At 43.5% G+C, this 18,274-nt stretch overlaps 1 protein-coding gene and 1 long non-coding RNA gene across 3 annotated transcripts in view; one reads left to right on the top strand and one right to left on the bottom strand.

The window, feature by feature from the left end:
* The window catches only part of LOC143784592 (uncharacterized), a 140,495-nt gene extending 128,650 nt beyond the window's left edge, over positions 1 to 11,845 (bottom strand). For both annotated transcript variants that reach the window (XR_013217837.1, XR_013217836.1), the window contains exons 1-2: positions 11,333 to 11,845; positions 10,442 to 10,546 (exon numbers count right to left, since the gene is read on the bottom strand). This is a non-coding gene — a long non-coding RNA (uncharacterized LOC143784592). The remainder of the gene's footprint in view (positions 1 to 10,441; positions 10,547 to 11,332) is intronic.
* A 156-nt stretch (positions 11,846 to 12,001) lies between these two features.
* SPOPL (speckle type BTB/POZ protein like) overlaps positions 12,002 to 18,274 on the top strand; it is a 41,167-nt gene continuing 34,894 nt past the window's right edge. Inside the window, exon 1 of the mRNA XM_077273027.1 lies at positions 12,002 to 12,128. Within this exon, the coding sequence (XP_077129142.1) occupies positions 12,126 to 12,128 (3 nt within the window). The 5' untranslated portion in view covers positions 12,002 to 12,125. The remainder of the gene's footprint in view (positions 12,129 to 18,274) is intronic.

Genomic DNA, 18,274 nt, shown 5'->3' with positions numbered 1-18,274 from the left:
CTGGGGTGGCTGGGGGCAGATGTTTGTAGCCAGGGGGGGCCAATAACCATGGACCCTCTCCTGGCTATTAATATCTGCCCTCAGTCACTGGCTTTACCACTCTGGCGGAGAAAATTGCGCGGGAGCCCACGCCAATTTTTTCCGCCATTTAACCCTTTATTTTAGCAGCTACAGCGCCCAAATTTTGCATACACACACTACTAACATTAGTAGTGTGGAATATGCAAAAAAAATGGGGATATGAGATGGTTTACTGTATGTAAACCATGTCTCATATCCTGTCGGGTTTGTGAAGGAGAAGGAAAAAGCCGGCAATTGAATTACCGACTTTTCACTAACACCGCTGCGTATTTCTCGCAAGTCACACTGCAGGTCCGTGTGGAATCCGTATTTTTCTCGCCCCCATAGACTTTCATTGGCGTATTATTTGCGCAATACGCTGACAAACGCAGCATGCTGCGATTTTGTACGGCCGTAGAAAGCCGTATAATACTGAACCGTAATATACGGCTAATAGGAGCAGCCCCATTGAGAATAATTGTGCCGTATGTAATGCGAGTTTTACGGACGTAGTTTCTGCGCTCTTACGTCCGTAAAACTCGCCAGTGTGACGCCGGCCTTAAAGGGAGATCTTTCACAGGATTCAAACTCACAACCTGTAGCATGGCAGACAGAAACTTTTGCAGAGAACTGGAGAATTTTCTCTGCCTAAAGATCAAAATAGTGTTCTTCCTCTTTACAGGCATATTGTACTGGTACACAGAGATACATGTGTCTATATACCAATACATCTCTATTTATCTGTATATTAAGGGTGAATTAATGGGCAGATTTTTTTCCCCTATTAAAATTACTAAAAAATAATGTAAAACAATTACAATATTTACATTTTTAACAAGCTTTTTAAAAATGTTGTAAACTAGTAAAAAAAAAAATCTATTTGGTATTATAGTAGTCAAAACAACGTGTACAATACAGTAAACAGATTAATTACAATGATGAGTAAATGGCATCGATTTCATTTTTTCTTTTCATTGAGCTTGCGTCGTAAAAACCTTAGATAGTGAAGCTTAAATAAATGTAAAAAAAAAGTTATAGCTGTAACGACTGCGAGTGGACAGTGAAAAAAATGTCCAATTGTCTGACCATGTGCATTATTAATATGTCAGTTTTTTTATATACCGTACTTGTGTGCATGTTTGCACTATGTATACATTATGTGTGCATTACGTGTTAATATGTGCATAATGTTTATTTGCATATTCTATATATGATTGCCTAATGTGAAAGTGCAAGTAAGCGGGTTTGTTTATTGGAAAAACGCACTCCAGCCTCCTTGGTGTCAATCATCTCCACTAAAGGGGCAGAATCTTATCTTTGCAATGGTTCCCTGGATCTCCGTGTCATCTCATCAGCCTCTCTGCAGAGTCTGTCCCAAGGGAATAAGTTCTGAACTTCATCCCGATTAAATACTGCGGAGTCGTGTTATTTACTTATCTACAGCAATTGGAAACAATATAAAAAAATAATCCTTCATTTTATGCCCTAATCCAAAACATAATCCTGAATATGAAACTGCTGACCTCGATATTATAAAGTATGGTGATGGGTTTTGCTAAACGTTCTAGTTCCGGCTTTCAGGATGTATTTTTCTTTATCATGTTTATTACCTGTAGATGTAATGATTTATGTACTTGTTTATTTTGTTTCTTTATTTTATTGATTTACCTACAGGGGTTTAATGTGTATTTCACAGGATAAATATTTGATTACTGCTGACCTCACCAACCCCCAATGATCATGAACCCGTTGTTGATTGCTCTACAATAGGAACCCGGTTAACGAGGACAGGCAGCTCCTAAAAAAAAACGGAAGAGTTGCCTAAAGTTTATTATCTGATGGCTTAATTAATAAAGCAAGGAGAGTATGGAGACCAGTAATGAATTGCCAAGAAATAACTGCACTTTGTCTAATTTAATGCACCTGTCCTCTTATATTTTGTACCGCAAACAGCAGGGAGATGACGGTGGAAGAATCCCGCCATGGTTTGCACTGAAGCGTTCAGAACTGCAAGTGCTAAAGTTTCATTAGAGCCCATCAGGAGCGGCATTATCATTACAGGGCGAGATTTGTAGTGTTTTATATTTTAGATTGCTCCTTAATGTCCTGACAAATGACATGAAAAATGGAGCCATCTCCGGCAGCGAGCGCCATTCTCTCCCCCCTCTAGCTCAGCTTACCAGTAAACACAGGCAGCTCTCCATTTCCATTTAGTACCCTTTAAACCTCTCTCACAGGAGACCCCCAGGCATAACCTGTTGTATTAAACAGCTGTTGCTGCAGAGACTTTATAATGAAAGGAACCGCCAGAGAAGTGAAATCCGTCTTGCCGAGTTCACTGGTGCACTTCCAACAGTTGACTTGTAATTAAAAAGACAAAGCATTACCATGAAAAGCAATATACTGAAGAGCCCCTTTAAAAACAACAATGTTGCTTCCCTAGATGCAAATGTGCATTCGGCTGCACTGAAAATATAAATAAAACCTGGAATGAACTAGTGAGTTCAAGAGACATACGTGCCCGTTTGTCATGGAAAGTAAGAATACTCTCAGACCTTCCTACTTTCTAGGTCAGATCTGCTTGCAGAGCTGCAAGCTCTGACCTCAGTGGGCTTTCCCTGTAAAGCATGCTCTCTATCTCTTCTCTCAGTGCTCTGTACACCTATTTTTCTCCCTGGAATTTGGAGTGATCCAGGGAGTTTTAAATGATTATGTCAACATCCTTGCCCTCCTCCGCCTGCCAGCATCCAGCTTGCTGAGGGAACGGTTTGTCCCTGAATGATCGGTAGTTCGGATCAGCGGCATAGTTGCACTGCTTGCCAGAACTGTGCACTCTTGGATAGTGCAGGACTTTAGGGGCACTGAAACGGGTCGACTCCAGTGATCTAAGGAGCGCTTACAAGCTTTATAAAAAAACAGCTTGTAAGGGCTGCTGTCTGACTAGGAGACTGAAGATGGCTGATAAAGTGCAGAGGTGGCCTGTATCCTAGGCAACAAGTAGTTAACAATAGTAAAATATAAAAATCTCTCTGTTCTTGAGAACAGAAAGGACAAGCATATTGCAAAAGTTGCATATGCTTTTCAAATTTTCCCCCATTTATAATGTTGAGAAAACCCCTTTAAGGCATATGTGCACATTTATTATGGAAACATAAGATTTTATACATTCCTTCTTTCTATGCCATGTCTGCTAGCGGAGCTGCAAGCTCTGACCTCAGTGGGCTTTCCCTGTAAAGCATGCTCTCTCGCCCTCTCTCTCTCTCAGTGTGCATGCCTGTTTCTTCTCCTCCCTCCCAGAAGCCGCGGTGAGATGTAACAAAACGTCAATTACTCGTCTCCTTATATACTGTATATATGTTTTGTGGATATACATACATTACAGTATTTAGGAGAAGGTTATCAAGATGCAGTGATGTAACGCATGGCTGAAGAAACAGACTATGCACAGGGCTCATTTGTAGTTTGTGGATCTGCAAGCTCTGAGCTTAGGGGGCATTTTCCTATAACACATGCTCCCTACCTGTCCCTTCTCTCAATGCTCCAGCACTGTGCCTGTATCGCATCTCCATCTCTCCTACACTGACCAGGCTGTAAACAGTGTAAGAAAATGCAGCTGTTTTTAGCTGCACAGCAGCCTCCGACCACTCGACTGTGCAGAGAGCTGCAACCACCCCATTAGTATGAATGAGGCCGGATACAGATGCACAGCAGCCTCCGACCACTCGACTGTGCAGAGAGCTGCAGCCACCCCCATTATTATGAATGAGGCCAGATACAGATGCACAGCAGCCTCCGACCACTCGACTGTGCAGAGAGCTGCAGCCACCCCCAATAGGGTGAATGAGGCCGGATACAGATGCACAGCAGCCTCCGACCACTCGACTGTGCAGAGAGCTGCAGCCACCCCCAATAGGGTGAATGAGGCCGGATACAGATGCACAGCAGCCTCCGACCACTCGACTGTGCAGAGAGCTGCAGCCACCCCCAATAGGGTGAATTAGGCCGGATACAGATGCACAGCAGCCTCCGACCACTCGACTGTGCAGAGAGCTGCAGCCACCCCCATTATTATGAATGAGGCCAGATACAGATGCACAGCAGCCTCCGACCACTCGACTGTGCAGAGAGCTGCAGCCACCCCCATTAGTATGAATGAGGCCAGATACAGATGCACAGCAGCCTCCGACCACTCGACTGTGCAGAGAGCTGCAGCCACCCCCATTAGAGTGAATGAGGCCGGATACAGATGCACAGCAGCCTCCGACCACTCGACTGTGCAGAGAGCTGCAGCCACCCCCATTAGAGTGAATGAGGCCTCGCACCTGAAAATTTGCAGAAAAACCCGCCTAGCGTGAACATTTTCAGTGCAACAGAAACTAAATATTTTTAATTCACTGACAGCAAGCAGATATCTTGAAAATGATAAGAGAATGAAACACCTTGTAAATTATCACAAATGATTAAAGCGCAATATTTTGGAGACTGATCTCCATCCTCATCGCCTCCATGCGTCCTCCTGCGCGGCTTGTGATCGCCTTTTCCTTGCTACATTGTATTGCCGTTTTGCATCCATCGCCGTCTCCTGCAGCTACTTGATTAAATGAAAATCCATACCTTGCAATGATTTTCTCCTATCCGCTTTGTGGAGTGTTTTATGTTATGCGACCTGCCCCTTTTTATCGTAAGAAATGATCTTCGTGGCGAATGGATGTTTAATTCATTGTGGCACGGCAGATCTCCCGCAGATAGCGGCTTGGGACGCGAGACGTTGTTTGATTCGCTTGGAAAATAAGAAATCATTTGCAGTCTGACTTTGACGGATACCTTTTAGTGATGCAAAGACCGAATTAATTAAATGTGTTCAGCCGTCAGTTCTCTCGCCCTGGGGGGCTGCTGTGCACCGTCAGCGCTATCCCCCATATGTTGGGATCCTGCACATCTGTACATGGAGTGTGCACCGTGCCTGCTGGTCAGCGCAAGGCCTCTCTGTGTCTTCACAGAAGATCTGACTTCAACTTTTTAGCAGTGAAATATGTGCCGTACAGCAAAACTATAAATAAAAGCGCTTAAAGCCAAGCGCACGTTATTAAATCACTTTTTTTCTCCCCGTAACTCGCTCGTAACTTTAAATCAAGGCTGAGATCAGGCGGGGATTTGGCAGTCTTCTAGTGATAAAGTGTCATTTATTTTTTTTTTAAGCATGCGGCTCTGATTTTCTTTACTTATTTTTTATTTCTTACGGAATCTAAACTTACTGAAGAACAGATTTTTAAAAATAGTCATCAGGGCATTATATAGGAGACATAGGCAAATACATCTACTTATTATACGTGAAGTACATCCTTTGCCTCTATTGCGCCAATATAAAAGAAAAAAAATTAGGCACGTTTGCAAACAGACCTCAATTAAAAAAAAAAAAAAAAAAAAAAAACAACTTTCGTTTTGGGTATATGGCTCCTATGCATAACTATGTGTCTCCATGGTTACAGACTACAAACTAACCCTGGGTAGTCAAATCCAACAGTCTCTCACAATTTTCTATCTGTTTGGCAAGTAAGAAGCAGGGTGCGAGACAGACGGGAGTGTAAGCGTAAAATCAGCCGACATAACGTTTATTTGTAGTCTGCCGCCATGGATTCATAGATTTGCATGGGAGTTGTAAACACAAAATGGCAGGATGGCTTTAAAATAATCTTTTAGAAAGACTGTTTTCTTTTTTCTGCTACAAATCTGTACATACCAATTGGAGGAGGAGGTATTCTGGCTTTTCCTTAAGGGGATCGTCTCATCTTTTTTCAGAAGCTCACAAATCCTCTACTTCCAAAGAGTTACTGGTCTTTAACCCCTTTCCGACGTTGGGTGTAATAGTAAGCCCACGTTGGAATCCCTCCTTTTGATGTGGGCTCTGAGCCCACATCTTTCCCGGGACATGTGAGCTGTTTTGAACAGCTGACATGTGCCTCTAACAGCCGCGGGTGGAATCGCGATCCACCCGCGGCTGTTAACCTGTTAAATGTCACTGTCTATCTCTGACAGCGGCATTTAATTCGCGCTTTCTGGAAGAGCGCCGGAAATCCCACCCATCGGTGACCCCGTCACTTGATCGCGGATCATCGATGGGTTGGCATGGCAACCAGAGGTCTCCAGCAGACCTCTATGGTTGTCATAGCCGGTGGTCAGCGCTCATAGCAAGTGAACATTTCTGCTACATACAGACGATGTGATCATCTTTCTGGCATGGCTCATATCCCTGGTCATGTTCCAAGACTCATTAAGGTAGCTGCCTCCATTAGATTGCACAAGATTTTAACACAGAGTCACAAGTCCTAAAACAAAAAGTTCCAGGCTCTCCATAAACTCCGGAGACTTGCGTCCTGTCAACAGCAGCCAATAAGTTTCTCCAGTCTCAAACGATACAAGGACTTATAATGGGGTAACCAGTTTGAGGTTGGAGGCAAAATATTCCACTCTCCCCGCTGTTCTTCAAGATTCCTCATACGGGTCTCTGACTTGGCACAGTGGAACTGTAGCTTTTTTTTCTTTTTCTATGTGTGTTTTTTCTTGCGGCATAGCAAGTATCAATACTGGAAAAGGCTCCAATTGGGACATTTAATAGAAATGTCAGTAAATAACTTCATGAAGTGTTGCAGCAATATGTCTTACCCTGAGGCTGAAGGAAACTTAATCTACAGCACCCTAAGACTAGGAAATTTAATTAAAAATAACAGCATTGTTTGGTTCATATAGAGTGCATTAGATGGCGGTAATGGCTTCTCAGTTTGCATGCAACACATTTGGAAATTACAATGTTTTTTTTTACTTTCTGAAGCATTTGCCGAATGTTCATAAAACAGTAATTTAAAAGCTCAAAATCGGATGAGATTGTTTCCTGTGATGGATCCAATGTAAATGTATTTTTCTCAACGCTTAAAAGGATGGTCACATTTTTGGAAAAGACATGATACCAAGAACGCATGGGAAAGCAAAAATGGCAATCACACCACCAAAATATGCAAACGCTTGTTCTTGAAAAATGTAAAGGGTTTTGGACTAGAGATGACCGGATTTATTTAGCAGGACCCTGGCCCAGCAGCCAGGTCAGTATGCCGCGGCACGAGGACGGAAGGCCTGGTAATTAGCTCTCTGCGGCTCCTCTTTTGATCAGCCAACCGAGCTCGGCGTCATTGTTGTGGCGCAATACACACACTCACGACATTGCACTGTGTCTTATCAAAAGAGAAGCTGCAGTGAGATAGGAGGAGGTTCTCAGAGATACTGTTCAGGGACCACAGAAGACTGACCTCTCCGCTGGACCAGGGTCCTGCAAATTTATTGACTTTGCGGGCTCCAGGCTACCATGACAGCAACCCATCAGGATCCAAGGCATGATCATCCAATGGCCCCCCTCTGTCTAACCACTTAGATCCTGAAGTCGATGTTCACCACTGCATCTAAGGGGTCACATTCATGCGATTAGAGCTAGCTTCAATTGAAGCCATACATCTCCTCCTGACTTCTGCTGTACATATAGTGCACCTACCCACTAACACTCACAAGTCTATAGCAGTTTTGTAGTCTGCCACCACTGGCAGTGCACCAGTGGATTGTACCAACTTAAAAAACTATCACTTATCCATAGAATAGTTGATAGCTTGCTGCTTGCCGAGTCCCCCACCACTGATCTAGAGAATGGACCTCTGCAGAGCCCTGTCTGAATGCAGCACAGATTGAGCATATGCATCCCAGCTCCAGTCACACTGTCTATGGGACTGCCAGAGTGTAATGCTGGTGGGTGTGAACCCAGTACGCCACGCTTCAGGCTTACCCTGGAGGGGCGTCACTAGGTGTCTACCGGGTCTTCACCAGAGCCTCTGCTAGTGAAGATAGCCTGGGCTGATGGTAGACACCAGGTATCACTCCTGGGTAATCTCTGGGTCTACAGCACTAATTCGAGGTACAGGAGAGTGAGACAGAAACGTAGTCAGACAGTCTGAGCTGGGGCAGACAGCACAGGATCAGTACACCTAGCAAAGGTACGACAGTACGGGTATACAAGTCAGGTCAATAACGGGAAAAACAAAATAAACACAAACAGAACAATTGACTAGGAACCAACGTTTGGGAACGGAATTGGTGAGAGGCTTTCTGCAGGAAGCGAGGGCGGGTCTTTGGCTTTCTGCAGGAAGCGAGGGCGGGTCTTTGGCTTTCTGCAGGAAGCGAGGGCGGGTCTTTGGCTTTCTGCAGGAAGCGAGGGCGGGTCTTTGGCTTTCTGCAGGAAGCGAGGGCGGGTCATTGTCTCACAGTTTTTGTTGTCCTGTCTGTCAAAGAGAATACAGGCATACCAGAGAAGCAGGCTTTCAATTCATGGGAGGCACACCACTGGAAAATGGCAGGAGAAATACATGCTGAGAAGTAAATGACAGGAAGTTCATGCACCTATAGTGCAGACAAAATGAAAAGGAACTGCCTGTTCCAAAAAAGTTGATTGCAATTTACAAAGGATGAGAATTGGGATAGTTCCAGGACATATTAGACTGTTATGTGAACCTGAAGCAGCAAGGCCACGCAACCATGCTGAATAGCTCTACAAAAACCTATGCCCTTATCTTTTCTTTATACAGGTTGATTGTAAACTGCCCGGCTGGGTGGTTGACACACACCATGTGCGATCAGCATTGCCATACAGCTTTTATACCACCTGTGCCGTTTACTCTTATGATCCCTTGAAAATAAAAAAGAAATTAAACCTCATGTTCTCACTGATTCAACATTTGAAGGGATTGTCTAGTCTAGAAAATATCTTATTACAGAAGAGCGCCCGATCTGAGTAGAGAGTGTCTACAAAAGAGTGTCTGTCTCTTTGGAGGACTTTTAATTTCATTCTGGTTTTTATGTTTTTTTACTTTTGCAGAATAAAAACACATTTTTTTTTAAAAACTGATCTGGTTTCATGTTGCTCCATTCGAGGACCCGTACCCTTTTTATTTCTGTCGATGTATCTGTGTAAAGTCTTGTATTTACAGGATGACTTCTACCTCTCACCGGCACCACGACCCATGTAGGGTACATTTGATTTTTTAGGGCCAGTTTTATTTGCGTTTTTGGAACAGTAGATAACGAGAGCGCGAATTTAGTGTTGGGTTTAAGGATTGCAAAATTTTGCGTTCCCGTGTGATCGCCACACCCCCAAATCGACGCATGCGGACACATCCGCATATAGCGCATGTCCCCGCGTACCCAATATTAAAGATAGGTACACAGGGAAATGCAGGCGGCAGTAGGCGGTGCTTCACGGAGGAAGCAAGAGGAAGTACGCTGCCATCCGCAGCGCAACGAAACGCAAGTATGAAACCAGCCTAAAGGGCTCGAACAGCCAGGATCAGAGGTACCTCATTTGGAAAAAAATTTAAAGAGGTTCTTCAGGACAGACATTTTCTGCAGTCAGTGTATCCGACCGCAATATGCACATTGTCAGGATTACGCTCTATATATCTGCTGATGCGCTTTTCACGTGACTGCTCACATACAATATGCCTATTCTCGGTTACTTGCCGACAATATACTCTTCTTTCATCTCTCAATAGAACAAGAAAGAAAAGAGCTAGCCGGCACACGACCACAAGCATGCACATTGCACGAGCAGTCACATGAAGAGCGCTTTAGCAGGCGCACACAGCGCAATCCTGACAGTGTGCTTATTGCAGATTGTTAGTAGTAGGGAGATAGGCGGCTTTTCCTGCGCTGTTGGCGACGTCCCATGAATGTGGTTGCATCCCGAAGAAGAGTTTTGAAAACCTCAAAAAGCTTAGATTTTACACAAATCGTTGTTATCCATTCTAATCTCTCAAATCCATTTGTGGGACATCGCCAGCAGCGGAGGAAAAGCCGCCCATCTCCCTACTCCGACCTTCTGGTCTGTGACCTGCGGTTGTAGCAGCTGGTATAGCTGTTTAACAACAATACAATGTGAGCAAGCATGCGGTTCAATATCCTTTCATCACGGATAAATCCCTAGTTTGCACTATTTTCTCCCCAGCTCCATCGTGTATTGCAGATTGTTAGGATTCAGCAAACTGCAGTGAGAAAGGTAGACTGCAGAAAAACACGGCTGCCCGGAGAACCCATTAATATCTGAACCCCAACATTAGAGGACGAGACTAACCCTTTATGCTCAGTAGCGCTCTACGAGGACGTCTCGTTCTCCCACCAATGTCTCATTAGCAGACACTCTCAGGTTCAGACCTGGGAAACTGCTGCCATAGAACGGCTAACAAAAGTAATTAACCAGACGAGAAATATTTCAGTGCCACCATCGAAGAAGAGAATATTAAACTGTTTCTTTATTACCCGGTGATTCAACTCTTCCTCAAATATTACTCACTTTTATCTCTCATTTTATGTGGCTGGGACAACGCATTAAAAAGCAGAAGACGTTCATCGTCCTGGTCCCGACCTCTCGTTACTGAGCCTTCTCCATAAAGGGGCTCTACGGGTAAAATGCAAAGAATAGGGGGGAGATTTACCAAGAAAAAAAAGGATCACTTTACCTTACCATATAATAAAAAAATACAGAAAACTGTGTGTTAAGGTATAAGAAAGCAGTATCGGTTCCATCATTATTTTGGGGATTTTGTTTCTGTAGTTTTTTGTATAGAGAAATGACAAAAATTTGACAAAGCAAATCTGACATTTTTAGACGGCGATTACCATACAGGACAGTGCTATATAGTATATATATTTATATATATTTATTATATAGCACCATCATATTCCGCAGCACTATACAGACACCATCACTGGCCCCATTGGGCTCACAATCTGGACTCCCTACAAGTATTTCTTTAGAGTGTGAAAAGAAACCGGAGGAAACCCATGCAAACATGGGGAGAACATACAAACTCCTTGCAAGTGGTGTCCTTGGTGGGATTTGAACCCAGGACCCCAACACTGCAAAGCAACAGCGCTAACCACTAATATCATTTCTTGATGTCATAAACAGGAAAGGGGGCAGACAAACTTTTGTGCTTTCTTTTAATATATTTATAAAAAGTTTTAAAACTTTTTTTTTTTTTTTACGGTCGGTCGGTATTCTCCTACTAAACCTTGTGGCATGATTAGTGATGAGCAAACTGATTTGAGGCAAATCAAATATGCCTCAAATTTAATTTGACAAACCATGCTCTGATTTTTTCTTTACTGGCTTCCAATTTTGCAGGAAAGGGGTAAAAAAAAAAAAAATATATATATATACACATACTCCCCCGACCCTCACCTGTGGTGTGATGCAGCCGTCCTCTGGTCGTCTTCTTCGCGACGGTCTGGGTTTCAGTGCCTAGGAAGCCGCTAATGACCGGAGCGGGGCTGCACAACAGAACAGGTGGGAGCCGGGTGCCTTTCATTTTAGTTTTTTATTTTCTGTGTTTATTATGTTCCTGATTCTGGAGTGACCTCAGAGTATAACAATCCATATTTGATTCATATTGTATAAACTTGATGCAAATCTAATTTCCCAGCCAAATGTGAGCAAATCTGCTGAATTCAAGCTGCTGATTTACTCATTCACAGGTCAGTGTTTGTCTGCCAAAACCAGGAGTGGATCCTACAGAGACAAACTATCATGGAAAGCTTTACACCTGTTCTGTGTTTTGGAGACACGCCTGGTTTGGCAAATGCTGATCAAAAATACTGATGTGTGAATAAAGCCTTATACATGACCCAAGAGATGTCATAAGACGGCATGGGTTGTTTTTTTTATAGAGCCCTGTCCGCCATGACATACTATCACCTTATTACAACCGTTCAGATGCCAGAGTCACTATTGACCACAACATCTAAGGGGTTAAGCTGCCAGGATTGCACAGGTCTCTGATTCTGGGTGTCAGCAGCATATGGAGGGTTTTCAGCACCTGATCATGATCACTATAACTGTGCCTATATGGCGGATGAAGCGGCAGACATAGACAGCGCGGTATATGGGCCGGTCACAGACCAATATCTCATCATAATGCACAAGTGCTCTTGTTCTGGAGGTGGAAAAGGCCTGTGTGGCTGCACAATCTGCACCAATGGTAAGTCCATCCCTGGGTGGATGTAAGTCCGGAGTACATGATAACCCTATTAGGCTATGTTCACACGTTGTGATTTTGCTGCCTTTTTTTAGTGCAAATTTTCAGCTGTGTTTTACAGTACCAGCAAAGTCTATGCGATTTCAGAAATCTCATGCACACAGCTTGGTTTTTGCAAAGTGCAGCACATCCCTTCTTTCACCCACAGAAACCAATGGGAAAGTGCAAAAACTGCACCAAAACTTGTTTTTTTTTTGTTGCTGCTTTTCTGCTAAAAAAAGCTGATTTTTGTCTGCAGAAAAAAAAAATGCAACATGTGAACATGGCTGTAGAAAGCTGAGTCACATTATGGCTGTGTGCACGAGGCCTAAGGCTATGTGCACACGTTGTGGATTAGACTGGAATTTTCTGTGCAAATTCTGCATTTCTTGGCAGAAAACGCAGGTCAGAATCTGCGCCTTTTTTTGGTATGTGCACACGTTGCAGATTTTTGTGCGGATTTCTAATCCTTTTTTTAACCCCTATTATGGAATGGGTGTAGAAACGCAGCAGTTCTGCACAAAGAATTGACATGCTCCTTTTTTGAATCTGCTGCGTTTTTCCATGCAGATTTTTCTGCAATGCATTTTTTTTTGCCATTGATTTACATTGTACTGTAAATCACTTGCAAATCTGCAGTGTTTCTGCGCGGGAAAAAAACGGTGCAGATTTCCAGGAAATCTGCAACGTGTGGACATAGCTTAAAGATAATTTATTTACTAACTTTAGCAAAGTAACATGAGAAATTGTGACTTATTGCCACCCTCCAATATATGTGTGATAAATCCTACCCCATTATATTCACAGCCCACACTATCCATCTATAACCGCTGTTTATCCAGGGGGCCGCAGACTGACCAGTCTCTCCAATACCATCATGGTGAGCGGAGTTGCGGTGCGCTTTAATTATGTAAACTGATGAGCCACCTTCTCCCTCGCTTCACCGATACATTATGCCGGGTCCTTTAATTGGTCCTGTCGAGGAAACGATCGTTCCTCCCATTGGAAAATTGTAGTAATGATTTGTTTTCTTTTAATGGGCACGTACAGGACTTGCATAATTACTGCGATAGTAATAGTCTGTCACAGAACTGAACGATTCCATTACATGGATCAATGCACGAGCGGCTCCGGCCGCTGCGCTGGAAATATGAACATTATTCTGAAAGGGAAGCAAAAGCCGCCACCGCCGTGCGTGTAACACCAGGAGCGCCAGTGCTGGCGACAATCTTCTGACCACAGGTTACTTTCCAATAATGGAGAAAGCGAGAATAAACTCCCAGTGTAATAAGAACTCTGCTTGCTGTCAGTGAATGGAATAATTAAATTTGATCCAGAGGCCAAAAAACTTGTCCTGCTAGGAGAGCAGCAAGGCTTGTTAGGCCGGCGTCACACTGGCGTATTGCATCCGATGCGATATGCTAATGACCCTCGGTTCCTGCTCGCAGCAGAGCAGGAGCCGAGTGTCATGCGTCTGTGCTCCAATTCTCTCGCACAGGGAGGATCGGAGTACAGCTGCGGAGGAGGCGGAGAAAATAATTTCTCCATCTCCTCCATTGCTGGGGTCCGCTTATAACGCACAGCACTTGGATGATATCCGAGTGGTGTGCGCTGTCTCACTTGCACCCATAGGCTTATATGGGTGCGAGTGAGCCCAGAGTATTCCTCGGTCCGAGACAATCGCAGCATGCTGCGATTGTCTCGGACCGAAGAAAACGTCCGACAAAAAGTCGGCTGCTGGGAGCTGCCCCATAGCTGAACATTGGTCCGAGTGCAATGCGATTTTTTTTTTTTTTTTTTTTTTTTTTATGTAATGCAAACAAATGCACTTGGAACGTATAGTTAAATACTAATGTGCATAATAAAACATCCACAGTGCACTCAGAAAAGTAATAAAATAAGCTAAGCTGAATAGTAGAAAGACATATATATGTATATACTCAACACAGATATAAGATATAAATATATGGGTATAGTTACCAAAAGGATGAACCTGGGGACCCGACGCGCGTTTCGCACTGACGAAGCATTTCAGTGCGAAACGCGCGTCGGGTGTGGTGGGTCCCCAGGTTCATCCTCTTGGTAACTATACCCATATATTTGTATCTTATATCTGTGTTGAGTATATACATATATATGTCTTTCTACTATTCAGCTTAGCTTATTTTATTACTTTTCTGAGTGCACTGTGGATGTTTTATTATGCACATTAGTATATAACTTTATTTAACTATACGTTCCACGTGCATTTGTTTGCATTACATTTACACTCATGTTATACTAAGCTGTATACCATTTTCATATTACTGTTGTGTGTATATATTTATACTGAGGTTGGGCCTGTGTGTGTCCCACCGTTGCTGCTGCACTGGTGGTCACTGCCCTGATTTTATATATTTTTGTATGTTTGTCTTTAATAAATATTTACATATTTTCACTAATTTTGGTCTTAGTGTGAAGGTTTTTTCTTTTGGTATTTTTCATATGTTTTCCTTCATGACCCTGTAAGGGATATTATTTGGTGTTTTCTGTATTTTTTTTAATTCAATACATGGAAGTAATCGCTCACCTTGAGGGCAGACTACCATAATTTTGGTGCCAAGTGCGATTTGACAAAACATCGGATCACACTTGGACCGATGTTGTTCTGTGCTGTACACATTTATTTATTTATTTTCTTAGACTGTGGCTTTCAAAGGGGGGGGGGGGGGAAATCACGGCAAGCCCAAGTTTGATCTGATATTCGGATTGTGCTCAGTCATGCAAGTCAGAATCCTAGGAAACCATCAGGCTGCACTTGGATGCCATATGAGTAGTAACGGTTGAGCATGACAGGATTAGGTGTTATCTGAGCATGCTCTGGTGCTCAGTATCTTCATCGCACTCGATGTGCAGGGATTAACTAACAGCCACGAGACATGCAGGCGCAGGGACTTGTCCATATTTTTCGAGCACGCCTAAGACACTAGTTTAGCACCTGAGCATGCTCAGATAACACCTGATCAGTGCACGTTCGCTCATCACTACTCGTGAGTAATTTATGCACCACCACAGGGGCCCTGCACTCTGTATAACACAAAATTAGGAAACCTATAGGGAGAGATTTGTTTGGACTAGTGTTTTTTACAGATGTAACACTGTGTAGTGTGATACGTGGCGCAGGATCCTGCTATAGGAATGGTGGCGCTATTGTACTGCAAAGGCAATTGGTGGCGGCTTTACCCACATGACGTAGTAGTGTTGAGCTGAGTTTAGCTTGTCATTTGGTACTACAGTATTCCAGTCTAAAACAAATGTGCGGTAGAGTATGACTCTCGCCTTACTAAGTGTCCAAGCTAAGAATGTGTGCAGATCAGCTCGAAGTCTTCAATCTGTGGGATCAAGAACGGCTACTTCCCTTTCCACTAAACCCTGCCCCATCCGTCTCTCCACACTCTCCATTTCCATGTCGACACTGGACCAGGGCGGCTCTGTGCAATGTTTCTTGCCCCAAACAAGGTGCATCCAGATCTGGTGAGCTAAGGCTCTTTTTTTTTTTTTTTTTCCCTTTCCAATATAAATGTGGATCCTAGCAAAGGGGGAGAACAGGCCCCGACGCGCGTTCTCATGGAATGGAAAGATGACTGTGCATGCACGTTTCTCTTCGCTTATCGATATGGTATCTTACAAAACTGGGTCTTCAATCCTGAGATAGATGCAAGTCTCACCGTCAAAACCCACATTTTATCTCAAACAGAGCCCGTTGTAAGCTATAGAAAATGCACATCTCTTTCCAATAAGTGCTATGCAAGCTCAGAGAAGGGCCCTGGTTTTTTTTTTTATTGTAAATGGATGTGGACCCTATTTTCAAGACAGATGTGGGTCCCCCACAACTATTTCGAACACAGAGACCAGGCAGGTGATCTGTTGGATTGGAGAAATTACTGCGCATACGTGTGTTGTGAATTCTGTTCTTGGGCTCCCTCCGGTGGTTATAAGTGGTAGTGCTGCTGTCTGTCCTTCACAGCAGTTATCAGGTGTGTCCACTCTGGACTGGGCTATTTAGTCTGGCCTCACCCTTTAGTCAGTGCCAGTTGTCCATTGTTTCTGGAGGATTCACATCCCTTCATGGTTTCTCCTTCTTCCTGGTCTTTTCACCAAGATAAGTCCTGCTTGTTTTGCAGCCCACATTTTGTGGGCCTTATTGTTCAGTGCATTTCATGTTTTTTCTTGTCCAGCTTAATCTGTGTAAGGATTTATGCAGTCAAGCTGGAATCTCTGGAGAGGCAGATATACCCTCCATGTCTTTAGTTAGATGTGGAGTTTTAGTATTTTCTGTGGTGGATATTTCCTAGTATTTTAATACTGACCGCATAGTTCTCTGTCCTATCTTTCCTATTTAGCTAGATTGGCCTCCTTTGCTAAATCCTGTTTACAGCCTGTGTATGTTTTTTTTCCTCTCACAGTCAATATTTGTGGGGGGCTGCCTATCCTTTGGGAATTTTCTCTGAGGCGAGATAGTTTTCCCTTTTCTATCTATAGGGTTAATTAGTCCTCCGGCTGTGTCGAGGTGTCTAGGATCAGTAGGTACATCCCACGGCTACTTCTAGTTGCGGTGTTAAGTTCAGGGTCTGCGGTCAGTACAGATACCACCTTCTCCAGAGTACGTCTTATGCTGCTCCTAGGCCACCAGATCATAACATACGTGGCTCTCTTTAATGCTATGGAAGCTCAATGAATTGGCAAGTTGGGCGCCGTTCTTGTGATGGATGTGGGTCCTAACAGGATTTGCCTCTATCGGCCATCTTCCGGGACTAGGGGATATCTTCTGCAATGGGGCAGACAAACCTACTCTCTGAAAGCTCTGAGATGTTTTTGGTAATCTACGAGAGCAGTTATTGAGGGAGAGGCTAATTAATTTGTTCAGGAGACTACACACTTTATGGCACACGGAACGCTGCGCCGCGGTATCCCAATCACAATGTATCAGCGCAAGCAGCTATTGGCGACTGGCTCCATTACTATACATCACGTCTGCTCTTACACAACACATTTCATTAGACCTAATGGCTGGAAACAAGCGATTCCTTACTCTTAACCAAAGATCAATAATGGAAAGGTCAATAACTTAATGGGATGTGTCTTCAATACAAGTAACTGAACTGATTGCTGTATTTAAAGGAGATGGAGATAATCATTTATTCAAATACGCGAAACGCCCAAATAAAGCTCGTTCTAATTAATATTAATAATTCTGATGGCCAAAATGTAGTCAACGCTCCTGAAATTTAAGCAAACTGCCATAGATCTGTTGGATCGGGTTATCCTGCACGGAACAGGAAGTGTCGTCGTGTTATTTCCTGGAGAGGTGGCGGAAAGGATGGCACCGCGAGATGGAGGTTCCATGGAAGTCTCTGTGCACACTGGGTCAGGGCACGTTTTATGGAAATGCTCCAGATATATAAATCCAACGTATGTAGACATTACAGAACCTCCAAATGTCGTGTGGATGGCACGGTCATGACCATTCTCTGGCTAGTTTCTTGTTACTGGCTGGTCTATAGCGGTATGAAAATACTACGCTGTGCTCAGTTTTGAGAACCCTGGGGTGAAAATGGCTAATGGGGGAGAGGCAATGAATTCTGTAGACACTATGGCTGCAATATTGGGGCTAGTTTTATTAAGGTGTTAATGGGACTGTCTGTTATGAGGACACTTTGGTTATGTTATGGGTCCATATAATTTTCATACTGCTAAAGATCTTGTGTAACTGAGACCAACAATCTAACTGTTTTGTGACCTTTTACATAGTTACATATACATAGTTATTAAGGTTGAAGGAAGACTGTAAGTCCATCTAGTTCAACCCATAGCCTAACCTAACATGCCCTAACATGTTGATCCAGGGGAAGGCAAAAAAAACCCATGTGGCAAAGAGTAAGCTCCATCATGGGGAAAAAAATTCCTTCCCGACCCCACATACGGCAATCAGACTAGTTCCCTGGATCAACGCCTTATCAAGGAATCTAGTGTATATACCCTGTAACATTATACTTTTCCAGAAAGGTATCCAGTCCCCTCTTAAATTTAATTAATGAATCACTCATTACAACATCATACGGCAGAGAGTT

The sequence above is a fragment of the Ranitomeya variabilis genome, chromosome 7, assembly GCF_051348905.1.
Source record: "Ranitomeya variabilis isolate aRanVar5 chromosome 7, aRanVar5.hap1, whole genome shotgun sequence".
Lineage (NCBI taxonomy): Eukaryota > Metazoa > Chordata > Amphibia > Anura > Dendrobatidae > Ranitomeya > Ranitomeya variabilis.
The sequence above is the reverse complement of the archived record's forward strand: the minus strand, read 5'-3'. Positions and strand labels throughout refer to the sequence as shown.